Source organism: Corvus cornix, chromosome 4 (assembly GCF_000738735.6).
Source record: "Corvus cornix cornix isolate S_Up_H32 chromosome 4, ASM73873v5, whole genome shotgun sequence".
NCBI classification, from domain to species: Eukaryota; Metazoa; Chordata; class Aves; order Passeriformes; family Corvidae; genus Corvus; species Corvus cornix.
The window spans coordinates 11177085-11204778 of record NC_046334.1 but is presented as its reverse complement, the minus strand read 5'-3'; the positions used below and the strand labels follow the sequence as shown (position 1 = coordinate 11204778).

At 41.0% G+C, this 27694-nt stretch overlaps 1 protein-coding gene across 1 annotated transcript in view; it reads left to right on the top strand.

Annotated features, from left to right (window-relative positions):
• RNF150 (ring finger protein 150) overlaps nt 1–27694 on the top strand; it is a 116055-nt gene that overhangs the window by 58961 nt on the left and 29400 nt on the right. The window contains exons 2-5 of the mRNA XM_010412167.2: nt 12984–13234; nt 19895–19966; nt 20384–20466; nt 26651–26747. Coding sequence (XP_010410469.2) covers nt 12984–13234; nt 19895–19966; nt 20384–20466; nt 26651–26747 — 503 coding nt within the window. The remainder of the gene's footprint in view (nt 1–12983; nt 13235–19894; nt 19967–20383; nt 20467–26650; nt 26748–27694) is intronic.

The following is a 27694-nucleotide window of genomic DNA, read 5'->3' as shown; positions in this document are numbered from 1 at the left end:
ACTTTTCTTTGGCACTAGGTTACCTCTGAACTCCACCCTGATATGGCAGATTTTATTTTGGTTTGCTATTCTGCCAGCCTTTCCAGTTTTCTGTCTCTTTTTTCCCCATTTCTGTTTGGTTGGGGTTTTTTTTGTTTGGTTTTTGTTGGGGGGGGGAGGGACAGCTTGGTCTTTTCTTTTTAGCCCCTTGTTTGTTTGACTAGTTTGACTTCCTTGTTCCTAGAAACACCACCTTGTTTGTAGGAGTGCATTAGGAAATGTGCTGGGGTGCAGATGATCCCTGGCATCCCTCCTCTGCCACTCATTCTGCTTTATTGCACTATTTTTGTAAGAAGCAGGCTCTGTTGTGGGAAATGGCTGGGCTGAGTTTTCCTCAGGAACATTACTAGGTATGTGTTGGGAGTTAACGAAAGCAAATGTAAGAACTGAAGTGTGAGAAAATATTCCTTACATTCCTCAACTCTCTTGAGTCCTCAGAGAGTTGGATTATTCTCTCCTGTGTTTTAATGGAGCCAAAAAGTTGGACTTGTAGACATGGGTGAGTTGGGGAGACCAGAGCTGTGTTTTCCTTGCTTTTTCTCTGTGACTTGGACATTTTGCCTCACTCTCAACTGATAATATTTACCCACCATTACAGCCACTTGAGAGAGATGATGGTGGTGTTGCAGCAGCAGAGAATAACATCCAGCCTTTTGGTGGGATTGGCCTTGAAAATTTCCAGGGATGGGGTATCCACAGCTTGCCTGGGCAGCCTGTGCTCAGCACAATCCATGGTGCCAGCCAGGTTAGTTCAGCTTGCTGGTGCTGCTAGAGTGGCATAGAGAGAGCTCAGGGGCTGTGATGGTGAAGAGAGAATTTTAGCTGCTTCCACCATTCTTTTTCTATAGAAGTCAGGGCTTAGGTTGGTTATTTAGTTAGACTAAGGAGCAGCAGACAAAGTTAAATCTAATTACACTTACTACAGAGCTGATAGTTGAATCAGTCAGTCAGAGGAATATTATCTAACACCAAGATAGTTCATTTGGATAAAAGAAACCCCAAGAAAACCAAAAATCTAATTAAGAAAACCCTCCACCACCCCAAACCAATGTTTTTTGGTGGCTTGTTCTAAATTTTGTCTCGACTCTTCTTAATTATGTCTCTATTCATATTATTCTGTGTTGTTTTTATCACATTAACCAACAAGTTGCTAAATTTTGTGTGTAGATAACCCTGACACGATAGTTAAAAAGGAGTTTATTACCCCCCAGACCTTTTTCCATTGTGTACAGAGAGACCAGTAATGTACTAAGAGTTATATTTTACTCTAAAAGCTCTCATAGTCTCTGAAGTTGAGGCTCTTAAAAATTATTCTGATCTGTTTGCACTGGTGTAGGTAATTAACTATGTCAGTGTGTTCATCATATAGGAAAGGCTTAATATTTATCTCCTGCTTGATTTTCTTTCTTTTTTATTAGACATTTTAAGTATTGCTTACTCTAAGGGATTGTAGGGACAGCTAGAAAATTGCAAAGCTGACAGTCCAAGAGACTAATAAAATAAAACTTGATTTCTTGACAAAGGAGATGAGTTTTATTACCTGCACAATATATTTTTGCCCTGATTTTTGTCTGATTTATGCTGATTCTGTTCTTTTTTATTTCAGTGTATGGAATAGGTCCCCAGTTTTATGCAGCTTTTAACCATAATGCCTGAAAATGAAGGCCAAAGATTGAGCAGCCCTGCCCCATCCTCAAAATGGAAGGTTTCCCCGACAAGGTTCTTGAGCAAACAAGATTTCTCCAACAAAAGCCAAGAGAGACTTTGTTATTCATGTTTATATCTGAGGTGAAATGAACTAAGGTAGGGCCCCTGTTGCTTAACCCATACGAGTGTGTGTTTTTCCAAGAGCTGGGAAGATATCAATAAAAGGGTTGCTTGAACTGAAAAGTAATTTCAGTATTTCTTCGTAGTTTTCAGAATGATTTTGTTATCACTGATTAAAGCAAATGGGCTAACTACTACGTGAAAACTTGACTGCTGCTTTTCCAGAAGGTGCAAAGACTTGTGGCATCAGTCATCCCTGTGACACCAACAGGAGGTGACAAAGAAGGTAGATCAGGCCTGTGGCTTGTGGCCACAACTTATGCTGAGCATGAACAACTGAGCCGTTTTTTCTTCCTGGAGAAGTCTTTCAGGTGGCAGCAACTACAAAAAAATGTTGGCAAACGTGCCACTGTTAATCAAACCTATCTGACCCCTATATGGAAAAGTATGTTCTAAGGTATGGAATGGCTTCCATATGAGGAATGTCTGAGTAAGACAGGGATTACTCAGCTTGGGAAAGAGAGAGCTAATGGCACATATTGTAGAAGTCTAGAAAACTCTCATAGAAATCTAATGGCACTGAGGGATGTTCAGTGATGTTGGAGGGTTTGGAAGTGTGTTGGTGATATGCTGCCTCATCTTTGGATTATTTCACTCTGCTGATGTGTTCCTCACCTTCTGCCTGAGATGTGACTTACTTATGCTTCTGTTTTGCTTTTTACCATTTATTTTCCCTCTTTTCTTTCTTTTGCTCCATTTTAATTCATTGTTCTTATCACAGACTGATAAAAGCAGTTTTTGCACCTCTGGAGAAGTTTTCCCAAGTGAGGAAAGAGGAAAATCCCTGAAGTAATTTTACAGAATTTCTGGATTATTGCTCTGGGTCTGTTTCTTGTCCAGCTAATTCAGGGTCAGTTGAACTGGAGTATGCCCAGCGATGTTGCCTAAAGCTGCAGCAGATGTGCCATGCTCTTTTCTAGCTCTTTACTCTTTCAGTCTGTGCTTTTTCTGAACCACAAACCACTCCAGCCCACACAGAGCTGCCAGAGCTGTGTGTGGCTTCAACCAGAGTTGTCTTAATCTCTTGGTCTGGGGATATTCGTTCATCTTCTCTGGAAGAGAAAAACAGATGCCCTGCAAGGCTGCTGTGAGGGGCAAGTTTGATGGTGCAGGAGGAAGATGTGCATAGTCCTGCCTCTCCAAGCAGGAGACAGCATCCCTTATTCCCTTATCTCCAGTCTGCAGCCTGTGGTGTCCCATCCTTGAGTCACTGTGGAAGTGAGGATCTCAGGAAAGCCAGGGTAGACTTGAGCTGTTCCTGGACAATAACTGGAGTGCTGAGGTGACAGATCTCTGCTAACTGGTGCGCTGACCTGCTGTGCCTAGGAGGTGCTGGGAGAGCCCTCACCAGCCTGCAGGTGCCACAGCACCTTTGAAACTTGTTGGACTTGCACTGGGAACTGATACAGTTCCAGTCTTTGGACCAGTGATGAGAACCAGTGATTGGAACACAGGCATTTTTGTTGAAATTATGTTTTTGCATACATGCCGCCTTCTCTTTTTTCTTGTTTTAATGGCTTGGAAATTTCCTAATGATTCTCTGCTCTCCAGGGGCAAATGTTTATTTTGCATACGTCACTAATATTTTTTTCACACTTGCTCTTGTGTTATGAGTAAGTGAGCAGGATTGGTCATTACATGAAAAAAAATCACCAATTCTGTGTCTTAAGTTTAGATTAAAAGCTTCATAATAATGCATGTAGAAATAATGATCAATCTCCATAATAATGGCAGCATTTTTTCTGTGTAGAGTATATATATTTACACCTTTCTAAGAGCATCAGGTGTGTTAACTGGTTTGTGTTTGCATTGTACTCTACCCTGACTACATAAGATGCTATTTAAGGCATATTTTCTTTTGGCACAATTCCACTGAAGATAGGAAAGCAGCTTCTGCTTTAGACAGTGGGTGTATTTTGCCACAACTCTGAAAAGGTTGTATTTTACTAATAAATTATCCCTGTAGCATATTTTGCTCTGAGTTGGAGCATAGCTGAGCGGTAAGGCCTGCATGAAGGAGTTTTTCTGGCCCCCTGGTACATGAAAAAAAAAGTCATAAAGCACCCCAGTGCAAATTCCAAAACAGAATACAAGAGGCATATGCTATTAGCAGTGTATATATGGTTTAGAAACCAAGGAAAAATTCTAGGGAGGTCTTCAGTACAAAGGATTAGCAATTGTAATGAAGTTCTATCCTGGTTAAGATAACAGTGTCTCAGCAATTTGTGCCTTAGGTTGGGTTGGGATCTAAGAAAACCTCTTGAAGAACAGCCTGTTTTCTGTAATTAAGTATGAGTAAGTATCACTACATTGGTTCATTAGTATTGGTTAGTTCAGCAGACTGATGAGCTGACACTGTGGGAAAGAAGCCAAGGAAAAATGCAGCTATCATGCTGAATTTGATTTTGTGAGCTTTGTAGCTGTTTACTTCTTTTTCCTTTGCTGCAGTTGCTGCATAAAATTTAGAGAAAGTCAATATATTCTGAGCTCTTACAGCCTTGGCAAGATCAGCACTGATTACAAAAACACAATCAGAAATTTCTTTGTCCCTAAGGAGCAATAAAGTGTCTGAAGGTGCTTTTCACAGGAAAGATCACAGTCAGAAGCATCTTGCCTCTCCTGGATTTAGGATCAAAAGAAATGAACCAAGAACAGCTCTGCTGGAGGTTGTTGTTGTCCATTTCAGGACAGAATAGCAAACTTTTATATCCCTTTCTTAAATACTGTAGTCAGTCATTTACATCAGTACCTCCTTTTTCTCTATGTGTCACTTAATTATCCTAGTAGATACTTATCCTTCTGCAATGACAGGTGTTTCATAGCAATAAGATTGTCTAAGGAAAAAAAATAAGTTTGCCTAAAAGAATTTCCTTCTTTTGCAAATAGGTAAGTGCTGTAGGGAAAAGGTGTCGCTCCTCTCTCCATGGTTGCTGCATTTGCCTTTTAAAGGAAACCTGATTTATAGTTAAATGTTTTGGAAGATGGGCAAAGGACCAAGGTGAGTGCTAGCAGTGCCAAGGAGAAGCGGGAAATGAGTGAGAGGGTAAGTTGAAGGAAATATCTCTCTGCTTTATAACAGAGAAGGAAAAAAAAATCAGAAATGTGGGTGAGAGGAGATCAAAGCACCTACATCATCGCAAAGCAAGGGCTCTAGAGTAAAAAAAGAAAAAAATATTATATGGTGAAGTCTTGTGTTCTGATAACTTCAGTAGTTGTATTTTCAGTAGTTTTTGATATCCACAAAAACAGGGCTTCGTGCTGCGAGGCTGTCTTTGCTTCTGGCCTTCCCCTGCATTTTTTTCTTCACAGGCTGGACACCCTGGAAGGGCATTAACTCTGCCTGCCTGGTGTGTCTCAGTTTTAGCAGTGGGAACAGAGAACAGCAGCATTCCTGCTTTGCTGTTCTGCTGGCATCTCTCCTCCTCCACCCAACAGGGTGTGAGGGCAGAGTGGCAGCTGCATGGGGGTACCTAGGCGATGGTAGTGCCTGTGGGTCCCAGAAATGGGTGGACAAAGACTTCTGCATCCTGCTCTGCAGCTTTCCCACACCACAGGCTGAAGTCCTGCCTAAAACCTCCTCAGTCCCTTGCCCTTGGTGATAGTAACGCCTTTCTGGGATGGGCACTGAGAGGGGAGGTGTCCAGGCCCATCTGCAGGACCCAAGTGTGAAGTTCTGCATAAGGGTTGATGGAGAATGCAGTCACCTCAGGTGTTGCTGCTGGTTTCCTCTGCTTTATGCTGTGTTCATACCTCTGTGGGGGAAGCGGACACTTGGTGTTCACATATGTGGTGCAGAGCTCAGAGCCACCAGCCCACCCTCCTGCCTATGCATCAGAAATGCACCCTTCTGCCTTTAGTCAGTCCCTCACTGGGGCTTTGAGAAGCAAGAGGCACTGACTGCCTCAGTCCCAGTCCTTCCTTGTTCATCACTGGTCTCAGAAACATGTATGGTTTCCCTATTTCAGCTTATAGAGAGACTGCCGGGTATAATCAGACTTCTGACTTTGGCCCTGTTGTTTTGGTGTCACGACTTGAATTAATCTTTCTTCTCTCCAGGGAGTTAAAACTTTCAGTTCCCAGTTAGTGTCAAAACAAAACTATGGTTTGAGACCAAAGGTCCATCTGTCTCAGATGGTGTTTCTCATAATGGTGAACAGCAGCTGCCTGGGGAAGAGGATAAGCACAGGATGAACATTGAATCCTGCCTCTCCAGAATGGCTCTCCCAGCTTCCAACAGTTTGTGGTCCGTGGGAGGTTTTTTTTCCTAGTTGCTCTTGGATGTTTTGAACACCTAGATCCAGTGTTTTAATCCTGTATGTTGTCATGTGAGGCCCTTCCTATTTTATTCAGAACCTCCTTTTTGGCTTAAGAGTCTTAGGTGAGGAACCTCACTGAATTCCTTTGGACAAGCTGGTCTGTAGCTGCCCATATCTGTTATGAAACCTCATTAGAAATTTGGTGTCCTTTCTAGTCCCCTGGCATTGAGACAGTTTATGCAAGACATTATAGATGACAGTTCATAGTCATTCACGTGTGACATATGATGTGTTGACTATGTATTACTGCCACTTACTGTATATCGCTCTTCTGCCAATTTTTTTCCTATAGTATCATTTATTAATAGTTTACTTTGAGACCAATGCCTTGAATGCCCAGTAGGGAAAAGTTCCTTCCGGGAACAATCCTTTTACCCAGTTTGAATTCTTACCAGTAATGTAATGCTTCCCCTACGTAAGTGTCTAGAACGTTGTTTAAACAATCTTATGCTTCTTCTGCCACAAACTGGGTGAAGCTCAGAAATCAGATTTTTTAAAATACTGCTTTGATTTTCAAATGTTATTTTTGAGTTCACAAAAACATAATGTAAGGCTATGTTGTTGGGTTTTTCTAAGGAGAAAAATAGGTAGCAGCTGTTATTCTGATCAACTTATAATTGCACCATACAGGATAGAAGAACTGAGATTGATCTCTCAGTGGATGGTCTTAAAGACTTGGAACCCTTGTTGCAATTATGAAAATAGTAGTTCAAGGGCACGTTTTGCAACTAAGATAGTAGTTCAAGGGGCCCTGAGCAACCTGATCTAATGAATGGCATCCCTATCCATGGCAGCGGGGTTGGAACTAGGTGATCTTTAAGATCCTTTCCAACCCAGACTTTTCTGTGATTCTGTGATATTAGGACAACTTACATGGCATTCTCATTAGCCTATATACCATGTCTCATGTAACTTCTTTGGAAAGAAACTAAACACAAATATAAAGCAATACTCTTTAAAGAGAGCAAGGTCTGCAAGAGAAGGTAGTATCTTCTGATGGCCATGGCTATAGCTTAGACAATCACTACAGCACATCACCATGGAGTCCTCTTCATTCTCTTCAGCAGTAATTTTTCAGCTGAGTTGCTGTTCTAGAGAGAAGAAAAGAGTATTTTTTAACAAATGTCTGTTCTTTGCTCCGAATTTGCTTTAAAATGTTACCCATCATCCAGACCATAGTGTAAAATCCATTCACAGGGATGCAGGCAGCAGCACGAGCTGTGGTAGGAGAGCTCTGGCGTGGTTGGCAGCACAGTGAGTCCCTGTGCAGGAGCACTGCTGAGCTCCCAGGAAGCATCACCACCACCACTGAATTCCCTGACACTGCCTGGGGCTGGCATGGACTGCAGGCTGAGCCTGGATGGGATGTGGAATCGGTTAGATTTGCGGCTGTTTTACTTCCTTACAATAGCTGCGGGTTAGTGAAATGGATTCCTAAAAATGAAATAGTTTCTTCAAGAAGTAAGGAAGAGTTGCTTAGGCTCTTGCATCTTCATGTAAGGTTTCTGTTCCTGGGCTCTGAGCTGGACTTAACACTGTCAGGGCAATTTCTGCTCTCAAAATAGTGTTTGGCTTTTCACTGACAAAATCTGTAAAAGTAAGCACTTTAGTACTTGATTTTGATCTACAATATAAGACAAATCTTTATTTATATCTTGATAGGATATCTCAGAGAGAAGACTCTGTATGCCTCTCAAATTGAAATTCTATTCAAATAGTTCAATTAACTTCTCTGACTGACTTCTAGCTGTTGCCAAGCATGAAGAATTAAACTGACTATTCTAAAATGTGTCAGAAAGACCACATTTTAGAGCCTCCATCAAAAACTGACAAAGCATTAAAGGAGCAGCCCGCCAGTGCTGGGCCTGACTGCTAATGAGGAGAAGAGAGGACTGTGCTCAGTGCCACCTCTGAAGCTCCCAGAGCAAAATCAAGGAATATCACAGGTTTGTAAGCGCAGCCTGCAGCCAAGGTGTAGAATTTATGTACATCTTCTGGATTGAAAACCTGTTCATTTCTTCTACAAAAGCCACTGTTACGGCACTGAAGTCTTTCATTTCCTCTGTCACTAGTGAATAGATGGTTACCCTTGAAGTTTGCAGGTTTTGCATAAAAGCATACCTGCTGAAATGTATTTCCATAGCCAAGTACTGCAGAAGGGGTGGGTTTGGAGAGGGTCTTCTGGATCTTTTTCCAAAGCATGCATTTTCTCCACCCAGAAATACTCGATTAGGCAGATATATTTCAGCAAGTTAAAATGATTTAAATCATCCCAAATGCCTCTACTTTCTACCTTACTTGTTTGGTTATTGGCTCATTAGGAGAGAACACTGATATGTTAAATGTTTCCTTAGCCAAAAAAAAAAGAAGAAAAATAAAATCCATTCACTGCAGCCTGAATACCTTTGATTTATGAATCTCTGATTCATCCTGACAGATACTTAAAAATTCATGTCAAACTCTGCATTAAAGTTGGCCAGAAAAGGAAAATAAATGTGTTAGGGAACAAGAATGCCACAAAACGCAGTCCCCACTGTGGGTGTGTTTAATGAAAGGCAATGGTAGCATTTAACTTGCCAGGGAAGCATCAGTCCATGTTACTAGATACTTTTCTCTTTTATAATTCTGTTGAACAAATATGTACTTGGGCATAAGAATGCACCTCTAATACTGATGTCTCATTATGTTATTTCCCTTCTTTAATTAGCATACCTTTTATGTATGTTGGAGCTTATGTGAAGCTGAGATAATACATTTTGTTTAAAAAGGGAGAAAATACAAGTAAATTACTTTTTCTTTTATTTTCTTCCTAATATTGAACATATTTGAGATTAAAAACATATCTTAATAAAATGATTGATAAATAGCATTCTCTATAGTGTCTTGGAGAAATTATCATAAACTCAGTAAAACATTATAAAAAAATCTGATTATTATTTGTCACTGCTTGGGTTATTTTTTCCAACAGTGCTTCATTACAAGCGGTAATGTTTTCCAAGAAAATAACCAGGTAGCCTGAAATTTAATATATTAAGGGTTTGAGTAAATAAAAGCAGCTGCTTTCCTCTTGGAATAATTGTGTGTTCTACTTTGCATTTTGAAACAGAGTTTTATTTAGTATATATGCATGGTAATTTGCTTAGCATCCTGTGTCCAGAAATATTAAAGCTATATTAAACATAATTAACCATAATTTAATTAAACATAATTAAACACATTGTTAAAGTTTTTATAGACATGCAAGATTCAAGATAATTAAATAGTTAAGATACTACCTGTATTTTCTACTGGAAATGGGTTTGTGTCTATCTTCATTTCTGTAGGCTTTCAGGTGATATCCATGCAGTGTCCTAGGTAGTATTGATGATGATGTTAAAGGTCAGTACTGGATAAGTCGGTGGGACAGAGTGGTGGCTTCTGAGGGCAGTTGATTAAATTCAGTGGTTTTGGCTGTGGGAATTTTCACCCTGGGTTCTTTTTGGCTATGCATGAAATTGGTGCTTTGGTTTTCCTGTAGAATGAATTTTAAATTTTTATTTTTTTTAAAGACAGGGATAAGAACAGAGGAAGCCATGTGGACAGCTAAGCCCTGCTCCAGATAATTTTTCTTACTGACTGCAGGAAAATTACTGGCATGACACCAGTGCCCTTCTCAGCCACTTTGAGACTTGGCAAATTCTCCCTAGGCCATTAGGGTAATGTTTGCATTAGCATTTTGTAAGAAACAGGTATCAGAACAATTGCAAGGCTAGATTCATCTTGACTGCTGATGGTGGACTCTTGGTAGAAAAAAGAAAGGGAAATAGCTGAAAAATAGTAATGCTTTATAGAAGAGTATCAGCAGGAAGGTTACATTTCCAGTCATGGATATCTAAAACTCCTGACTCATCCAAACTGTTGATCCCCTCTATTCATTGAGTGGCCTGTTCATAATCAGGGAAGTGTTATGATGGAAAGTCTCATGAGAGGAAGAGGGGTAGTGTTTGCACTTCTGCTCTGAGACTTGAGAGAGGGTTCAGTTCCCAGCTTCATAGCAGATTTTTGTGAGTAGCAGCAGTCTGCCACAGCTATTTCAGTACCTCCAGATGATCCAGACACCCAGCAGAATTTTCTAAAGTTTCCACCACAATTAGTGTTTTCTGCTGAACACCACACCCCTGCGTATATCCAAAGTCCTGCCAAACACCTCATGGTCTTCAGCGTCCAGATCCATTTGAAAACCTGGTTTATACCTCCCAGGGTCTTTTAGCGAAGAAGTGTCTGAACTGGACTATGAAGACCAGGATACAGTGCTGCACTGGTGAAGCTCACTTTGGATACCAGCTTGGGGGGAGAGGGATGCTGTTGAAAATGCAAGTCACCCTCCCATGCCTCCATCTGCGGCCGAGTGATCCCTTCCCATTTCCATGAATGTCCCAACCACAATGAAAATACAGATAGCCATGGGATTAACAACATATCAGCCAGCTTCCTGGGATTTCTTCTGAAATTCTGAGGCCCCACCCCAGCCTTGCTCTTTGAGTTCAGGCACCCCCAGTTTGTACCTTTCTAAATGCCAGTTTGCGATTGTTTCATTTGCTGTTGTTTCTAGCCCATTTTTACATTGCAATACACCCTGTCTGTCCTTAGCTACTTAGAACAATTGACTATTGCAAAACATAGTTTAGGCGTAAAAATAGTCTACATGCTTGTTTCATGAAATGAAAGGACAGAATATCCCTAATATTAAACCATAAAGCAGTGATAGTTTATTTGTGAGGCCATAAAAGGCATTTAACAACCTGGCGAATCCCAGATAATTTTAGACCATATATTTCATATACACAGGGGACGTAAAATTGAAAAGAAGGGAAAATAGTTTCAGCAATGTGTGTTGCAAGGAACATCAAACAGTGCTGTACAGGAAGGAAAACTGGTGCAGAGTTGAGGATAGCTAGATTGTGGTGGAAGGCCCAGTTCACAGGATCATGGCAGAAGGCTTGGCAGGACTGTAGGAAGTCCCTGCTTCATCCCATTAGTGGGATTTTGCTGCTTCAGCTGTGCTGACTTGCATCCTTGTGGAGCCATGCTGCAGACTGTGTCAGGGGCTGCAGAGGCAATTTTTTGTGGAATTAAACAGTGCTCTTGACTTCAAACTTGTATCAGTTGGAGCATCAAGCTGCCAGCAGAGAGTCCCACATGTGTGGGCTTAGGCTGTGGGGAGCCACTGGGAACATGTTGAGCTGCTCTTTGGTTGCTAGCCTGGTGTGAGAGTGTAGCAGTGGGGATCCTGCAACATGCATATACCAAACCAGGAGTCCCGTGGAAAGGAAATATATATGGACAAACAGATTCTTGATAGCTGTTTCAGAGATGTTTATTTCTCCAGCCACATGGCCGGAGCTCTGCCGAGGAACTGCTACAGTCACGGGACCAAGGGTCCTTCTGCCCGCGCAGGGAACACAAACCAACCAATGGGAACGAGGCTGAGCAGGGGCAGGGAAACCCCGCGCCTGTCCCCTCAGGGCCCCTCTCCCAGGGCTACACGGCAGGAGAGGGACCCCAACATGAGAGCAGTGATACTTTGGCACATTCTGGTTGTGAAACCATGTGGAAATCTGTGACTGAAAGTGTTTCTGGTCTGAATGCAGAATTTGGAGGGGCTTCTCTGACAGACTCATGACCCTGTAAAACAGACTGTGATAAATGTATATGGAGTGTTGAATGCAGTGTGCCTCCCTTTCTGCAGTGTTTACAGCAATATCATCCAGATAAGTCTCAGTAGTGCTGGAAATCTGTGTTTATGTCAACCCATGGAACACATTTTACATATCTCTCCAAGATTAGTATATAGAAACACACCGTGTAACTAGTTTCAGTTGAAACCTTCACCAGATCCATCTGACTTCTCTCTTGGTAAGCAGGAGGGAAGAGCAGAAGAAAGCACAGCTTTCTTGTTACTGTTTTGCCAAAGCTGGACAAATCAGAGGGCTGGGCAATCACCTACCATATGAAGTTCAGCAAGGGCAAGTGCCAGATTCTGCACCTGGGATGGGGCAACCCTGGATGTATGGACAGACTAGGGAATGAGAGGCTGGAGAGCAGCGCTGTGGAAAGGGACCTGGGGGTCCTGGCTGATGGAAAGTTGAATGTGAGTCAGCGGTGCCCTGGCAGCCAAGAGGGCCAGCTGTGTCCTGGGGGCATCAGGCACAGCATCGACAGCTGGGCAAGAGAGGGGATTGTCCCGCTCTGCTCTGCACTGGGGCGGCCTCACCTCACCTCCAGAACAGTTTTGGGTGCCACAATATAAAAAAGATATTAAGCCATTAGAGAGGGTCCAAAGAAGGGGTCTGGAGGGAAAGCCATATGAGGAATGGCTGAGGTCACTTGGTCTGTTCAGCCTGAGAAGAGGAGACTGAGGAGTGACCTCATCGCAGTTACAACTTCGTCAGGAAGGGAAGCAAAGCGGCAAGCACTGATCTCTCCAGTGGGCAGAGACAGGACCTGAAGAAATGGCATGAAGCTGTGTCAGGGGAGATTTAGGTTGGATATTAAGAAAAGATTCTTCACCCAAGGGGTGGTTGAGCAGGTTGAACAGGCTCCCCGGGAAAGTGGTCACAGAACCAAGCCTGACAGAGTTCAAGAACCATTTGGACAAAGTTCTCAGGCACATGGTAGAATTTTTGGGATGTCCTGTGCAGGGCCAGGAGTTGGACTTCAGTGATCTTTGTGAGTGCCTTCCAACTCAGGATACTCTGATTCTGATTGCCTTTTGAGATCACTTGCTTTACTTAAGGTTCATTTTCTCTCTCTGTCTGATAGGCTTAGAAGATGTTGTAGCAATAATGATTCCTGAACCCAAAGGAAAAGAAATAGTGAGCCTCCTGGAAAGGAACATTACTGTGATGATGTACATAACCATTGGAACACGCAACCTGCAGAAGTACGTCAGCCGGACCTCAGTGGTGTTTGTCTCCATCTCCTTCATTGTGCTGATGATCATCTCCCTGGCATGGCTGGTCTTCTACTACATCCAGAGATTCCGCTATGCAAATGCCAGAGACAGAAATCAGGTGAGTAAGGCTGGAGTAACAGTTTGTGTTTCCAAAAAATCACCAGGGATTTAGCATAGAAGTAAAAGAAATTGTCAATGTGTAGTAAAATCAGAAAACCAGAAGAAAACCCAAGCAAGTGAAAAGAATGGGAATATAAAAATGACTGTGTTTGGGAAAAGCCAAGACTTCTGTCAATATAGATGAGATCCAAGAGAAAAAAGAAATTAATAGTGTATATATATTATGGGGGTTTTTTTCCTTATGCAAAACACACAAAAAATAGACAGAAAGTTGATGTTTATTTGTGAAAAGATTGTTTTGGTATATATAGCCAAGTGTCATAGCAAGGTATATAGCTAAGGACCCTTGAGATCAAAATGCTGACTAAAACACTGTGAGGTATGTGTGTGTGAAGCAATGGTTCATGATAACTGAAGAAAGAAAAAAAACCAAGTATTCTCATTTTAATGCTTCCTTAGAAGGGTCTTGGGTTTGAAAGACAAACATGTCCCTCTTCATTTGACAATGATCACTGAACAGGACTGTAATGGTAGCCACCAATGTTATTAAACCATTGCTATTGGTTTTTGCATCTTGTCCAAACCCCTTGAAAGAGCTGAAGAGAAGTCAGCAGCAGTGGATTTATAAAGCACTGTCCATCTTTATGGTAGTTCAGCAGTGAATAATAATAACAATAATAATAAATTTAATATTTTCTTGTCTGGATGCAACTATCTCAGCAGAACTAGGAAGCTGAGGCTTCTACATTTCATTCTAATGGTACAGGTAGAAAATGTTATCAATGTATGAAATCTGAGGAGATTAACTATTTTACTGCAGGAAAAAAAATGCACTGTAATTCAGAGAGGTTTCTGAGCCCTCAATAAATTACTGTCAGGGCCAGGAGGGTTGCCTTGCTTATTCTGCAGAAAAGGTAAATTTGAGAGTATGAATAATCATCTTGTAGAGAAAAGTGCTGCTACACACTCTGTAACAAATACTTGATGTGTAGGAATCCCTTGCCTTCCCCCACTGAAATTCAGGCATCCTCTGAAATAGAGAGCAGCTGCTCTGTATTTACAGACAGAAAGAATATATTTTCCTTTTAAATATACAGTCTGAAATTTTGGATAGCAAGAATGAGAGTATCCCAGCTGGAATTTGAACATCATTGGCAGCAGATTCACTGTGACTGCAACGGCTGTGATAATTTTTAGATGCTTTGTCTGCAAAAGCACATGCATGACTAATTTGTGTGTGTAAGTGTGCTTTCAATCAAGCAATTATACAGGCAGATTAGCAGTGTAAATAGACATACCTAAACATGAAACTCAGCAAAATAAGAAGCTCATTCAGGTAATATGTTATAGTTTGAAACTGATGTGTTTATATGTTTAAACATATTTTCTTCTCAGTATTTTCTTTCCAAAGTTTGAATGAGATCAACATGTACACAAGCAGTTGTCCTATGGAGAGGTTTTGATAACTTGGTTATGATACTAGTTCTGTTCTTCAGAAGAATTAGAAAGTGTGCCTCCTAAGCAAATTACATATTATTATTTTGAGGGGGCAAAACTGAGCAGTAATAAGGGGGAAACTAGAAAGTCTTCATGCACTTTTCTTCATACAGTTTTGTCTGACGTCTAATCTCTTTATTAGCTCTTTTCACATGATAAATGGTAGCAGTATACAGACAAAACTCTATGATTTGTGTTAATGGGTTGCTGTGGCTGTTTAGTTTTGTTCCTTTTAGTCCAGGCTATGGAATATAATGATGTAGGTCGTTCAGAAGAGCTCAGGTTGCTCTTACCCTTCTCATGAGTGTTCCTCTCCATTTTCCATAAAGTTCTGGGTTTTTTTTTTCTTTGACACATTTTCTTGTAGCTCAAGGATGGGATCACAAATTTCTGGTTAAAATCATAGTGTCCTTTTGTCAAGCCTCATAAACACTTTTGTCTAGTCCTTCTGTATATGGTGACTCTCCTTTCCAGGTCTGCTTCCCTTCTTTCACTCAACAAAGTTTCCGAGCAAGCAGCAAATCCAAAAAGAACTGATTCAGTTATTCATCAAGAAAGCAATGAATCCAGCTATTGAGAGAGGCAGCTAGAAAGACCTCCTGGAATCATTTCCTGTGACTCCACAGTGAGATGAAACCCGGACATAGTCCGTCTACATCTTCAGCCACCACTCTTCCTCACCATATGTGCAAAATCCAAGTTCACATGCCAGAAAGAAGATACAGCTTACTCCAATTAGGTGCCTGATTTTGATGAGTGGAGAATCAGGATTTCAAAGATTCTCACTGAATGCCAGGGCCTATTCACCCCAGCTTGGCTGGGCATTAATGTAGTAGAGCACAGAATCGTCTTCCACTATGGGCTTGTGCACCTACAGCCAGGGTGTCAACTACAAACATGATGAGGTATCCATTTTTATTTTAATACATTTAATTTTTAAGAATACCTCTATGTCGGGGTATCCCGCAGTGGTAGGGAGGAGAAGAGAGATCCAGCAGGCAGGATTTGTGCAGCAAGATTGATTTATTTAATTATTTTACAACTCTTTTATAGACTTTTTTCTTCATAGTCTAATTGGTCAAAGGATCAGCCACCTGTTGGGGTGATTGGCTAAAATCCTAAAACCTCCATTGTCAAAATATTTTCCTACTGTACTATAAACAAAGGTTTGCAAGGTCACAGGTGTTCATAGTTTATAGAACTCAGTAATATCTTCCGTGAGAGAGAAAAATATCTAAATATCTCACGGGACTGGAAAGAAGCAAGAGAAATTCTTGCTAGCTGCATATTTGTATCCACACCTCTAGCACCAACAACTGTACACTACATATGGAAGTAGAAGTTAGGTAGTAATATTCACATGATTGAACCTTTTTTTCCCACCTAACAAGATGACCAGGAAGTAGGTGGTTGCCCTGATGATAAATACTTTTGATATGAAGAGGATAAATTTGTGTAAGAAAATCTGTTTTCTCAGCAACTTGTTCCTGGAGTGCTCCTGACAATGAGAGATTTGAGAGACTTTGTAAAAGGCTGTGGGAATTGTTTGCATCAAGAAACATCACATTGCAGAGCTAATTAGAAGCAATTTGGAATTACATGACAAGTTAAGTTCCAGAGAATAATACAGCAAAGTGGGACCTGATGTCACAGCCCTGTAATAGCCAGGACACAGACTTAAAAGCAGCAACAAACCAACCCTGTCAGTGTGTCAGATTGCATATTTCACCAGTAATAGTAGAGTTCCCTTTTTATTGTTTGTGAGATGGGAAAATGACAAGGGGATGATGTTTCAGCACCAGACTTGTTTACCACATTTCTTCCATGTCCCTTCTTTCCATTGGCTTCTTGTTCAGAGGAAGTTTTCTACAAAGTCATTTTGAAACTGCTTGGGCTCCTTCAGTTTTGCAGGATAGCGAAAGCCAAAGCAGGTAGTGATTGCACTAGAGTTGAGGAGGATCTTGCGTGTCCTGGGTTAATCTTCAGTATGTGACTCTCAGCATGTGGAGCATTTATCTGAGGAGGAGGACTGGTGGCTGTGGCTTGGAATGAGAGTTTTGGACCACTGAATAGAGATGTCAATCTCTGAAGCAGTTTGGGAAGACGCTTGCCTGTAGCGGGGGGTGTCCCGGGAGCAGGGGAATCCAGCCAGAGTCACGATATGAACACCGATACGATTTGAGCATCGTGCTCCAGTTTTTTTATTCGGTTACCCCAAGTTATACTTTTTCCAAAGTTCACGCCCCTTTTCCATGAGAAAGCCTCTAAGCAGCGGGGGAGCTGACCAGTGTATACCTTTTCCCAAGGCTGTTCAAGGCTGCCGGCTAGCAGGTGCCTTGCAAGCCTGCTTTCAGCCTGAGGCCCCGTCAGGGGTACTTCTGCAACAGCCCTGGGATGCCCAAGCCCTCCTGGGGTATCCTATATTCCACAAGGAATCCCTCTACACTTGCCATGATGGAGTCTGCAAACTGTGGATAGATGTGTCCAACACCTCATCCTGATGATGTGTCTTATTCTGCGCAAGGCACAAGGTGATCTCCCTGCAAAGGTGGTAGTTTAGTAAGGCCATTAAGGGAGAATCACTTACTGTAACTTCTCTTCCACAGCATTTACGGTCATTTACTTTCTCAGAAACACGTAAGTGGTGCTTTCCATGCGACTGTCCTTCCTTTTTAATGAGCACTGCCATCTCCTCAAGACCACTGCATCTGATATGCTTAACTCCTTCCAGTCCAGTACTGAATGTTGCAGCCTTGCTAATGAGATTATGAGATTTATGACTGTAAATCTCTAAGCCTCACTTTAAAGCCTTAAACTGCTGTAATACTTCTTATCTTTTAGGAAAAATCATTGGTTATTGATAGCATGCCTTGCATTCAAATGGGAGAATTCTTTGAAAGTTTGACTTTAGTCCAAGAAATTCCTGTTCTTTCAAAAACTGAATTACTCTCATTTGCATGTAAGTTATGAACTTATCTGTTTATGATAGATAAGAGAAAGCAAACATGGAAGCAGGCAGATCAAAGATGTACATGAGTTTTTAATCTTGTCCTTCACCTTCAAGAACATGCAAAAAAGAACTGAGACATTGCATTCATTAAAGTAATAATAGTGATAAAAAGGGATCACAAGCACTTTCTGAAGCAGGACATAATGGCTCTTGTCTTGCTGTATGTTACCAGTCTGTCTTTGATTTACATTAAAGAACCAAATAGCTGACAAGAAATGTTTCCAACTCTCATTCGATTCTTTTATTTAAAGGAGACTGTGAGAAAAATGGACCACAGAAAGAGATGTATAACTACAAGATACTCCTTCACATTCAATAATTAAGTTGCTGGAAAGCTCATATGTAAATCTCCTGATACCCAAGATTGTTTTCATGTCTTTAGCCAGATCTGAAATTGCACTTTGCTTTCAGTATTGCGTGTGTTTTGTCAGCCTTTCCAATCCAATAAGCTTACTCTCTAAATTTAACCCAGTGATTTTAATTGAATCTGAAGACCAAAGTGGAAACTTACTGGTCATATCTGTGTGGTGATTAGGTCTCAACTTATAAACTACCTCGAGCTTCCTTCCATTTTTGGCCTCATGCTCTCATCCCATCCAGCTGGAAACCCTTCCTGCTGACAGGCCCCTCTGAACTCTGGCACAGGAGTTTCCCAGCTCGCAAAGTTGAATGTCTTCTGAGTCACCAAAGGCTCTAAGTCTCTCTCCTCTCTAACAACGCATGGCTGGAAATGTGGTTTGGGAGGGGAGGTGAAGGGAAGAGTTCATGTCATTTATTGGTGGCAAATTCGAACACACTCTATCATGAACTGTTATAAAGCAGACAAGAAGACACTGGAGTGGGCGTTGCTGCATGAAACCATGTGAGAGAGGCGTGGAAAAAATGGGGAGTGCCCAAAGGAGGGTCACCAGTATGGTCTGGGGGTAGAAGCACATGGCATCTTAGGAAGGGTGAAGGGAGCTTGCTAAGCTGGGTGGGGAGCAGAGGAGGAGGAAGGGCTCTGCTTCCAGCTGTAAAAAGGGTGGTTGGAGAGGAGTCAGAATCAGCCTCTTCCTGGAAGTGCACAGGGTAATGGTCACAAATTACCAGCAAGGGAAATTCCATTAGTATGTTTAGAGAAGAAAAAAGACTGAGATTGGTTAAGCATTGGAACAAATTATCCACAGAGGTTGTGAAATTTCCTTTCCTGGAGATATTCAAAACTTGACTAACACAGCTCTGACTTTGAAGTTGACCCAGCCTTGAGCAGGGGGTGGGAGTACATGACCTCCCAAAGACTTTCCAGCCTGTGAGTCTGTCTACAGACCGACTGCCTTGTTGCTGGATTAGCACAAGTGAGCAGCCAAGTCCTTGGAGCACTGATACAGGAACAAGCTCCATAGCACAGGGTGCTGAGCAGCGTTTGTGTGAACTACCCCACAATGTTTGCAGGCTCTTGCAAGGGGCAGATATGTCTGTCTCCAGTGTCTGAGGACAGGGTGTTTTGCGTCAGGCTGTTATTACATACTTTAATCCTGGTGGCTGTGACCCTGCCAGCACAGTAACAGTGTTTTGGAAATATGGGAGAACAGTCAGAAACATCATGTGGTAATTACTTTATGGTCCACTGGAGGGAAACATAGAAAGGCAAAGCATGAGCAAATGGTTATGTATGGACAGGATGTTACTGCAGGACTATGTAGTGCTTTACCTGTAAGAAACTGCAGGTGCTTCCACCTCATTTTTTTAAGGTAGACAACTCTGTATTGCAGGAAAAAAGACAGGAGAGATATTCAGAGTTTTCATGGTTAAAAAATTAACAGCTCACTTTCAGAAGTTGTATCCTGCTGAAGATCATGAACTAGTTATGGAACAAAGTAAGAATAAAGTTCAGTGTTCACTTTGATAACTGCCCAGTATATTTTTTTAACAAGTGTCATTAAAAAAAGAGAGGGAAGAAGTAGGATACCCAAATAGTGGACTTGTTACCTACATTGGTACTCGCTGCTGCAGTGTAGTGCACCTACTGTGCCCTTATTATGAATTATTATGTTTATATTTATACACTACCCTGTTCCATGTGCTTAAAATTATTAAGAAGCCTAGGGAGAAAAAGTTTTGATTTCTGCATGAAGAGTTACTGTTTGCTTAAGAGCAAATTTTGTATTTCAGCGCCGGCTTGGAGATGCCGCGAAGAAAGCAATCAGCAAGCTGCAAGTCAGGACGATCAGGAAAGGTGACAAGGTAATTTTTCAAAATGCTTGTTACTATATGAAACTTTGTGCCGAGGATTCCTTCAGGCCTCTGGGACAATGAGGCAGAGCAGAAATGCCAATTGCTTATTTAGCTACTGTGTCCTTCAGGTGGGGGAGGAGTGCTGGTAAGTGAGTTACGGATGGAATAAAGTGGGCAGAGAGAGTGATTCAGTTAAAGATGCAGAAAATCCTGAAAGTTAAAACATCTTAAATAAATCTGCATGCTTCCCAGTACAAGTTTCCAACTGGAAACATGTCAGAAAACCTGACTTGCTGGTTTTGAAATGCATTACTGGATTTGCAGTCTTCTTCAGTGACTGTTTTACTTTGTCATGTAGGCTCTTAAATGAAGAGATTAGCTAACAAAATAAAAAAATGAATATGATGAATATTCTCTTTCCTGTAGGAGACTGAGCCAGACTTTGATAACTGTGCTGTTTGTATCGAAGGCTACAAGCCCAATGATGTTGTCAGGATATTGCCTTGCAGGTAAATTGAAGGTGCTTTTAGCTCTAATAATCTCTACTTCAGGACAGTCTCTGCTCTCAGTTTCACGCTGATGAGATTACCTGAGAACTTGGGGAGGGAAGGGTGAGTTTATTATTTTGGCCTGTTTAAAATCTCTTGGTAAAGATATCTGAAATGCCTCTTTATTCAATGTGAAGTGAAACTAGTGTTGATGGTGGTGAGACCCTGAGGGTTTAGTATGGTAGTCAGAAATTTTGTCTGACCTGGTCCTACAACAAAGTCTTCAGTGGGATTTTTAAACTAAAGTTTTGATTCATCTGTTTTCCTCACTGTTTTTTTTTAATCAGCCCAGAATAAATGCCTTAGGAGAATTTACCTCTGACTTGAAGGTGAGCCCTGGCCACAGCAGCCTGGGATAGAGCAGGCTCCTGCTCCCAATAGAGCTACTTCTTTCGCTGTCCTGGGCTTGAGAAAAGGATGACTTTTGTCAAAAAAGATCCCCAGCCATAGAAAGAGATGCACTGAGTAAAACATGCCTCATGAGAAGATGCCCTGTGCAGCAAGTCCACCCACAGTGATGTGACACAGGAGTGCAGCCTCTTGCCATCTCTAACAGCTGTATTCATCTTTGTGCTATTGTATTGTCATTTGTGAATTGTTACCTAATGGAGGATTTCTCTGAGGAAATCAATTTCTTAGGAAATTTCCTAGGATCAGTTGCCCCTAGGAGAGGAACAGCAAGTGTTTGATTTCCCTAGAAATACCAATCTGAACTGCTGCACATACAGAGCAGAGATTTTATTTTTTTCAATAGAACTTCTTTCTTCTCCTGTGTAATACTCACTGGCTTGAGAAACCAAAATACTTGATTATTTTCCAGCTATGTTGTACCCTAGTAGATATTTGAATGTTACAAGCTGTCCATTTCTGTTAGTTCATGTGACTCATTAAATCTGTTTACTGCCATCACTAAATGGCTAACACAAAGCAACAGATTAATCATAAATTAATCATAAATTTGACCTACTGTAAATCTCCCACAAATTGCATGTGAACTCTTTTTTTTTTTTTTTTTCTACAAGCAGACACAAACACATCACTTCATGAAGCAGAAATACAGAAAAATGAGAAATTACCAGAAAATGTGGACCTTGGTTTGGCATCAAGCCTGTTTGCACAGAAGCAGAATAAAGCTTGGAAAATTTGCATGACAGAGACAGGCAGTGTTTGGAAGTAGATCTACAACAGCTTAAATATATGTTTAAGCTTTAGCTTTCACTTGTGTCTCACCTCATAATTCAGTGAGCCTTTGTCATCCACGGCGTTGGGTCAAGCACAGTGAATAGGAAACACAGAGTTAACAGGTGGTATTTAGTTCTTGGCTGACTTGAAAGGTCGCCCAGAAAATGACTCATGCTAAAAGGGTAGGAGTAGCAGAACTGTCTTGTAAAATACCCACAGACCGAGCCTCAGCAGTCTGGAATTATAAAAACCCAAAGATCTTTCTCAAGTAGCTATTTCACCAACCCTGGCTGTCCTGCTACACAAACTGCGAGGGGAGTGTTTTACATACTCACATGGGTTTGAATTTCTGAAACATGAAATGGTACTCATGATTCTTTCTGCTGTTTTCAGTCTCATCTCTTCATCTAAAACAAAAAAGAAAGTGGATTAATTTCTGTTTCTGTGAAGTGAGTAGGAGTGTGTTATATCTTGATAAAGACCTACAGACTGTAGTTTTCCCACTCTGGCATCCTCAGTTAAGCCATGTGCAGTTTCTAACATGGGAACCTCATTAAGCCGCCAGTATAGCAGTAGATGAGCTCAGGAGTCAAATAGATACATGTTTACTAGGATTTGGCTGTTTTCCCAAATGTCCTCTCTTTTCTGCTGGCTCTGGGATAGCTGTTTTTATGTACCCCACTCTGGAAAGCTCAGAGGAGAATTCCAAATGAACTTGTGCTTCTTCCTCTCTGTCTTCATCAGGCAGTTCCCACAACTGACTGTATTAATAAATTTCAGTCTACAGAGTGTATTAAATAAATAAGGAATGACACTTGGTAAAAGTAAAAAGCGTTGACTTGCAGCCGGTTTTATATTTAATGGTAGCAAACATCTCTGAAGTTTGAGGGCATTGACACAAGATCAAATGAAACCAAGTTCGTCATTCCCAGAGTGACATCTCTTGTCACAGCCCTACTTCATTCTGCTTGTCTTCCATCTCCAGCTTCAAAACACCATTGTCTTTTCTGCTCTAGCTTTGGAGAAGGTACTGGTGCTGCTGCTCCCGGTGTGCCCTTAACTAAACTTTTACTAACTTTACTAAACTACAGAGAGGCAAGACATTTCTTTCAACCTTATCTCTGCTGAGTGCCTCATAAGTTCTTTTTTTTGCCATTTCATTTCTTTCTCCAATAAACACATTCTCTTACTTTGTTCCACCTCATTCTTTTCCCCTGAACCTTCACTCTATGAACAACTGTGAGTTCAGAGAGTTTTCACTCCTGCTTTTTCTTTTTATTAGCTTCCTATGAAAATTATTTCATCACACACATTCTTCCCTTTGATTCCTCCTCTCACCCTCAATGTCATCTTCTTGTGTCCTCCTCAGAAGTAAATGATACTGTACAGGCACCCCCTAAAATCTCAAACCTTCTTGTTGGACACTACAGTGCTACAGTCTCTCACAAAAATTCTTAATCCTTTACTTCAGCCCTATGTCTAATCCAGGCAACTGATGCTCTTACTTAGGGTTATCAGGGATGTGCCTCTCTTTTTGCATAGGTGAGACTAGGAATGGAAGGTGGGAGAAGAACAGTTTCCCTTAATCTTGAAAAAAAGCCTCTCAAAATTGTTGGCAAGCTGAAAGCTTTACAATAGTTGTAGTACAGTCACATTTTTATTATTATTATAATTTTGGCTGAGTGCGACATGGTTTTTTTCCTTGTATGATTAAAATTGCAGCTTTAAAGAAAACAAGTACGTTACAAACAAAAGCAATCTCTAGTTAAAAAATGTGAAGTGCTATTTAGATAATAGTAAATGGAATGCTCTGGGACTCTGAGGTTCTTTTGCTTTGTGTTTTGTGAGCTTTGCACAGCCACGTGCAGTCACAGGAGAGTGCGGGAGGGATCTCAGGAGGCCACCACCTCTGGAACAGCACAGGGGCACTGGCACGCATGTGTCGTTTTTGGCAGCTTTTTCCAACACAATCTGCAGTCTCCCAGGATGAAGACTGCAAATTCCCCTGATAATTTATTGCAGTGCTTCGTTACCTTGACTGTGGCGAAGCCTTTCTTATTGTGTAACCTGGATCTCGCTTGCTGCAGTTTAAACAACACCATTGTGCCTCTTATCCCTGGGAGAGGTGGAGAACAGTTGTTTCCTTCCCCTTATGAAAACCTTTTTTTATGAGGTTGTGACATCTCGCCTTCCTCTCTGTCAACTAATCAGTTGCAGTTCTTTTGAGAAACTTTCCAACCCATCCAAATCAACATGGTTTTGCAATGAATGTGGTTGCACACAACAGGGAAAAAAACCTGTATTTTTTTTTTCTAGCTTTGACTTTAATTGTGAAAGCCATGTCCTGAGCCTGAGCTTGAAACACCTCTTACTGTCTCCCTGTATGGGTCATTACTTCTGAAATCATCCATGATGGCTCTATCCTCTCCTTCAATTTAAAATTTGCATCATTCAGAACTGCAAAGGGAGTTTGTTGCAGTTGATCTTTTTACATCTTTGTCTTACCATGTGACAGTGAAATACTGCAGTTGCTCTCTCATCTTACTTTGTGCTGACCCTTCTTTTGCGTGAATTTGGAACATGAAACAATTGGCAATTTGTTGAATGCCATAAGCATGTACACAGTGCTATACCTAATAAACTTTCAAATCCAGATCTGCAAAGCCTGCCACCTTGCTTCCTGCACAAATGTTTACATGTTCAAAACAGATATTATAAGAGCTCATTGTATAATGCAGTACAAAAATTTTAAAAGGCAAATCTTTATCTGATTTTCAGTACCATTCCATTATTCTGTGTATTTATGTCAAATAATCAAGTTCCTTCTGTAGTGTATATTAAATCTGAAATTAATGGAGTCATAATACATTGTGCTAAATTAGTATTGAGAAGTGGAAAGTGACAGGATCTGTCATGTATTTAAATTACTTGGCATTGTTAGGATTTATTTTAGAATATTGTTTTTGAACCCAACTTTAGGAACACTGAATTTCAGATTTTAAGGTCTTTAAGGCATGAAAGTGTTCCAAGCTTTTGATGATGAGGAAACATCATGAAATTCTCTAATATGAATCCCAGTTTGACTGAGGCTTTCAAAGCTGGAGATTGAAAACAAAAGGGGATTTTCTGGTCTATGGTAAAATGTCTTGGTGGAAACTATGTATTTTTTATTCAAAACAGATTTTGGAAATCTGTTTTGTTTTCTGAGAGATTAATAAATATCTCCGGTTTTGTAAATGGACAGATTATTTTGGCACAAACGTGTTTGCCAATAAGCATATTTGTTTATGAATTTGATTATATAATTAAAGAAAACCAATCGCTGACAAGAATTTCATCGTTATTTCATGTAGCTGAAAGGCAAGACATAGACTTTCAGTATCCTCCATGAATTAACAAACTCAAGAAAATCTGTTCGTTAGAATTTTAAATGTAAAATTACACATGCCTAAGAACTGTATCTTTATGCTTTCACCAATTCAGAATGCTTGTCTGATGATGTGCTGAATATGCCCCTCCTAAGATAGAAGGAAGGAAGGAAATGTTAAGCAGGACAGAGACCAAAATCTGGTTCATTTGTTGTTATCCATTAGGTCAGGTCGTCTTTGAAAGGCCAGCTGTGAACTTTAGTAGCCTTAGTAAAGTAGTGGCTCAAACTTTAAATATCACAATGCTTCATTTGATTAATCACGTTGACATGCAGGATCAAATGAGGTTTGATACCCCAGCCAACTGATATAATTAGACTAGATCAAACTTCCAAGAACGTTTGCTCTTTCCCATAGTTGTATGAAGTGATACAAAGCACAGGAATGCAATAATTTGCCGTGTGGTGACACAGTACGTCTGCTGACCCATTCAGCTGAATAAGTAGCTGTTAAATATCTAGAGTTACTTTGGTACATTAAGTGACTCTGGCGCTCTCAGAGATTGCATTTCCTCATAGAGGCTGGTATGGGCCATGCTCCAGGCAGAGCCTTGGGATCATACAGATATTTAGGTGTTTCAAGTCCAACAACAGACCCAGCACTGCCAAGCCCGCCACTAAGGCAAGTCCCCAAATGCCACATCCACACGTCTTTTAAGTGCTTTCAGATACCACTTCCCTGGGCAGCATGTTCCAATGCCTGACCACCCTTTGGGTGAAGAAATGTTTCATAGTATTCCAAGTAACAGAATATGCTCTCAAGAGAGAGTACAGTCAGTCAGGTACACGCACTAAAGATCTCTACAGTCTTTATCAGTTTGCATCAGGCAAAGCTAAACAAGAAACTTTCAGTTCCTCCACCTGATTAATGTCTAGGAAAAGTGCTGCCCAGCAGCTGTGGAGCTCAGGTAGTTGCTTAGTGGTCGCTTCAGACTCAGAACAGGATTAGCAACAATTCCTTCAGGGAATTGTGTAGGAGCTCTCTCTGATGGGCAGCTTCTAAAGAGCAGGGAAGTCAGAGAGAATATTTTAAAAAGCATTGTACTGGTTTTTCTGTTTAAATGAAAAGTATATATTTTTTTTTCTAATTCATTTTATTTCTTTATGCCTCTATCCCGAAAAATGCTAGACCCTCAATGGCTTCACATTTAAATTATGTGTAATCAGGTTTGTATGTAGAACCATTAAGAAAAACTAACATGATTTTTACCTTTACCAGCAAGCAGCTTTTGTTTACTGACAGCCTTTAACATTTAAAGAATATGGGGTTTGCTAATGCATTTTGTATATTTTCCCTAAGTCTCTAATTATGTAGATCTTCTATTCCAAACACACTGAAATGTGCACATCTATTTGAGTTGCTGCAGGAATCATTTTAGCCTTGTGTGCATAGGACCTAGTTTTGCAGTCCTTGCAGAGGTCACAAACTGCACGAGTTGAAATACTCTCACTTAACTGAATTCAGTATCATCTGGTACTAAGTGGTAAATTGTGCTGTGGTGCATTTGAACTAAGATATCCTGGTTTTCTTTGCAGGCATCTTTTCCACAAGTCCTGTGTTGACCCCTGGCTGCTAGACCATCGTACCTGCCCCATGTGTAAAATGAATATTCTAAAAGCTCTAGGGATTCCGGTAAGCACTTTGCACAGCAGCCCATTGGGGCAGAAGGGAAACACCAGCCACCTGGGTATATCCCTAGCCTTTGCCTGTCTGTTCCCATCTTACTCTTTTTGCCATGTTATTGAATAATTAATTGATTTATAAAGGGAAGTACAATTGGAAATGTCTGACTCTACCTCTCTCCTGCACCCCACTTGTATTAGCAAGGAAGACTGTGTGTATGAGGGTTGGTTGGGTGTTGTGATGTGCATGTCTTGTTGCCTGCTTGGTGGAGCAGAAGATTGTTCACTGGTGTTATGGTGGTTTTATAGAATCTTTCACATAGCTTTCAGAACTGGATTTATTTTTTTAATCATGCGCTCGGTTCAAATATGAAAGCAGGAAGTCTGGAAATAAAATTTTCTCTGCTATACTTGTCAAGGACAACTGATTGCTTGTTCTGGGGAAGGAAGTCCTTTTCTGTCAGGTTTCTCCTAAAGTCTATCTGGAGCAAGATCTGCATTCCTAACTCCAGTTAAGGGCCATTTCTCCCAGTTACTAAGCATGTGGTGGAGCACATGACATACAAGAAATTGTTAAGCTCTTCATTATTTGGAACATTCAAATGTGGTTAGAAACTGCCAAAGTAATTGATCTTTCTAAGTCACATCTTTGCATTCAGATAGTGTTTGTCCAGTCTGCCATACAGTTTCCCAACTGGAACTATCGCAAAGCTCAGGGGCTTCACCAGGAAGGAGTGAGTCACTCTCCCCCACTATGCAAGGCTTGTGAAGTTCAATAATGAAACACCTCCAGCTGATGCATTAACAGGTGCTGTAAATACCCCGCCCCGAGCTTCAGTCAGTGATGCACCAGTTCACATTTGAAAGAGCTATATAAAGTAAAACAGCTCACGTGAACGTTCTGGGGAGCTGGTATAGCCAGTCCCAGAGAACTCCGTTTCATGGAGACTAGGAAGC